At 36.2% G+C, this 2,271-nt stretch overlaps 1 protein-coding gene across 1 annotated transcript in view; it reads left to right on the forward strand.

Annotated features, from left to right (window-relative positions):
• Positions 1 to 1,768, forward strand: part of LOC311598408 (olfactory receptor 7G2-like) — a gene marked incomplete at both ends in the record, with an annotated part of 3,281 nt that extends 1,513 nt beyond the window's left edge. The window contains one exon of the mRNA XM_084783462.1: positions 838 to 1,768. Coding sequence (XP_084639588.1) covers positions 838 to 1,768 — 931 coding nt within the window. The remainder of the gene's footprint in view (positions 1 to 837) is intronic.
• Positions 1,769 to 2,271: the final 503 nt, after the last annotated feature.

A 2,271-nucleotide genomic window follows, 5' to 3' on the forward strand; every position in this document is an offset into this window, starting at 1 on the left:
AGAGAATACAATGAAGATATCTAATGTTTCTCTTATGTTTTGTGTTTATCTGCTCTATGTAGCAACAAATTCTTGTATTTTTCTGTGCATTTCCTCTCAGGATGTTTAAATTTTCTTTCCATTTCTTTTTTCTATTGATCAATGAGAAACTATAAATAAGTATAAATTTTACCTTAAAATGTGTTCAGAAAAGTAACTTACTGTGGGTGATTATAATTTCATGATTTATCATTATGTTTCTGTTTTTTATACTTTATGCCCTAAAGTTACGTAATGCATCAATTACCCTAGCTCCTACATGGTTTTTTTTGGTCCCACCACTGCCTCTGTTGTTTCCTCACCTCGCTACAATAGTCTTTCACACATGAAGATATGCAATACTTCCAAAATATACAGTATTCTTTTTTAATTTTATTATCAGAATTCTAAAAAAATTAGTTGGATAGTTTATACTAAAAATGAGTTGATGAATATTTGTGTAAAGAAAGAAAAATATTTCAGAGTGTAAAATGTAGAGATAATTAAGCAGAGGAACATATTTCGTTGTTTTGGTAAAGTTAAACCATAGCAACAGATAAGGAGACACATGGGCATCACTATCCACTGGGTTCACAATAAATTAAAAGGAAAATATCAATAGCAGTTACTGTAAAATCAACATACTAGAAAGCTTATTGAAGTGTGCATTCTTTACCACCATCTCAAAAGGTTATTATCAGTAATTTGATCTGGTATTTTGTAAGTGTTATAGTACAATATTAGGCGGTGAGATCATTGCTGACATCCTGGATCTATATATCTAATTGCATTTTCACCACATGTACTCATACTTATCAGTAATACAGAACACAGAAATCAGACATCCACTTCGGAATTCTTTCTTCTGGGACTGACAGAGGATCCAGAACTGCAGCTCATCCTTTTTGGACTCTTCCTGTTCATGTACCTGGTCACACTGCTGGGAAACATGATGATTATCTTGGCTATCAGCCTTGACTCCCACCTCCACACCCCCATGTACTTCTTCCTGTCCAACCTATCCTTCACTGACATCTGCTTCATCACCACCACAGTTCCCAAGATGCTTGTAAACATCCAGAGACAGAACAACAGCATCAGTTATACAGATTGTCTAACGCAGCTGTACTTTGTTATTTTTCTTGGTGGAATGGAAAATTTTCTTCTTGCAGCAATGGCTTATGATCACTATGTGGCCATCTGCCATCCACTTAGATACACAGTCATTATGAATCCAAGCATGTGTATTCTGCTAACTTTGCTCTCCTTGTTCAGTAGCATGACAGATGCCCTGCTCCACAGTCTGCTGGTGTTGCGACTCTCCTTCTGTACAAACCAAGAAATTCCCCACTTCTTCTGTGAACTTGCTCATATAATCAAGCTTTCATGTTCTGACACCTTTATCAATAACCTAGTGATCTATCTTGCAACTTTCATATTTGGTGGACTTCCATTTGGGGGCATTGTTTTGTCTTATGTTCAAATTGTCTCCTCGATTTTGAAGAAGACTTCAATGGGAAGCAGTTACAAAGCCCTTTCCACGTGTGGGTCTCATTTGTCAGTTGTTTTCCTGTTCTATGGCTCACTGTTTGGTGTCTACATCAGCTCTGCAGTGGCTGACTCTACCAGAAAGACTGCTGTGGCTTCAGTGTTGTACACTGTGGTCCCTCAGATGCTGAACCCCTTTGTGTATAGTCTGAGGAACAAAGACATGAAGGAAGCCTTGAGGAAAATAAGTGGTGGGATTTAGTAATAATATATTTAACCAAAGCTGTAACCTTTGAATACTAGATTATATCTTAACACATGATTAAGGCCCTTAGAGTTATATTCTGTTAATATTTCTACCGTTAAGTTAAAAATAGCCATATATTCTAAATTCTGAAATGTGTACAGGTAAATATTATCCTTCTTAGATAATAGCCTATGAAATTGATATAATTAGGTAATGTTAGAAAATTTAATGAGATTCACCTTGATCAATGAATGGCACCAGAGTCCTTGTTAGAGGTAGCCCCTACTCCCCATATTATGGAACCCACAAGGAGACTGTGCTGGTTATCTACTACATCTGAGCAGGGGGTTTATTTCACTGACAAGTTTCTAAAATAGCATTTTGGAAGAATGTACGTTTGTAGTGGACTAAATGGTGTTACATAGAATACGGCTATACCTTGTTCCTATGACTGTTTTTTCCTCAGTTATAAATGAAGAAGTGCTTATGTGAAATTAAAGGATGTGCACAATATGAAC

Source organism: Acomys minous, assembly GCF_964271855.1.
Source record: "Acomys minous genome assembly, chromosome: 5".
NCBI lineage: Eukaryota > Metazoa > Chordata > Mammalia > Rodentia > Muridae > Acomys > Acomys minous.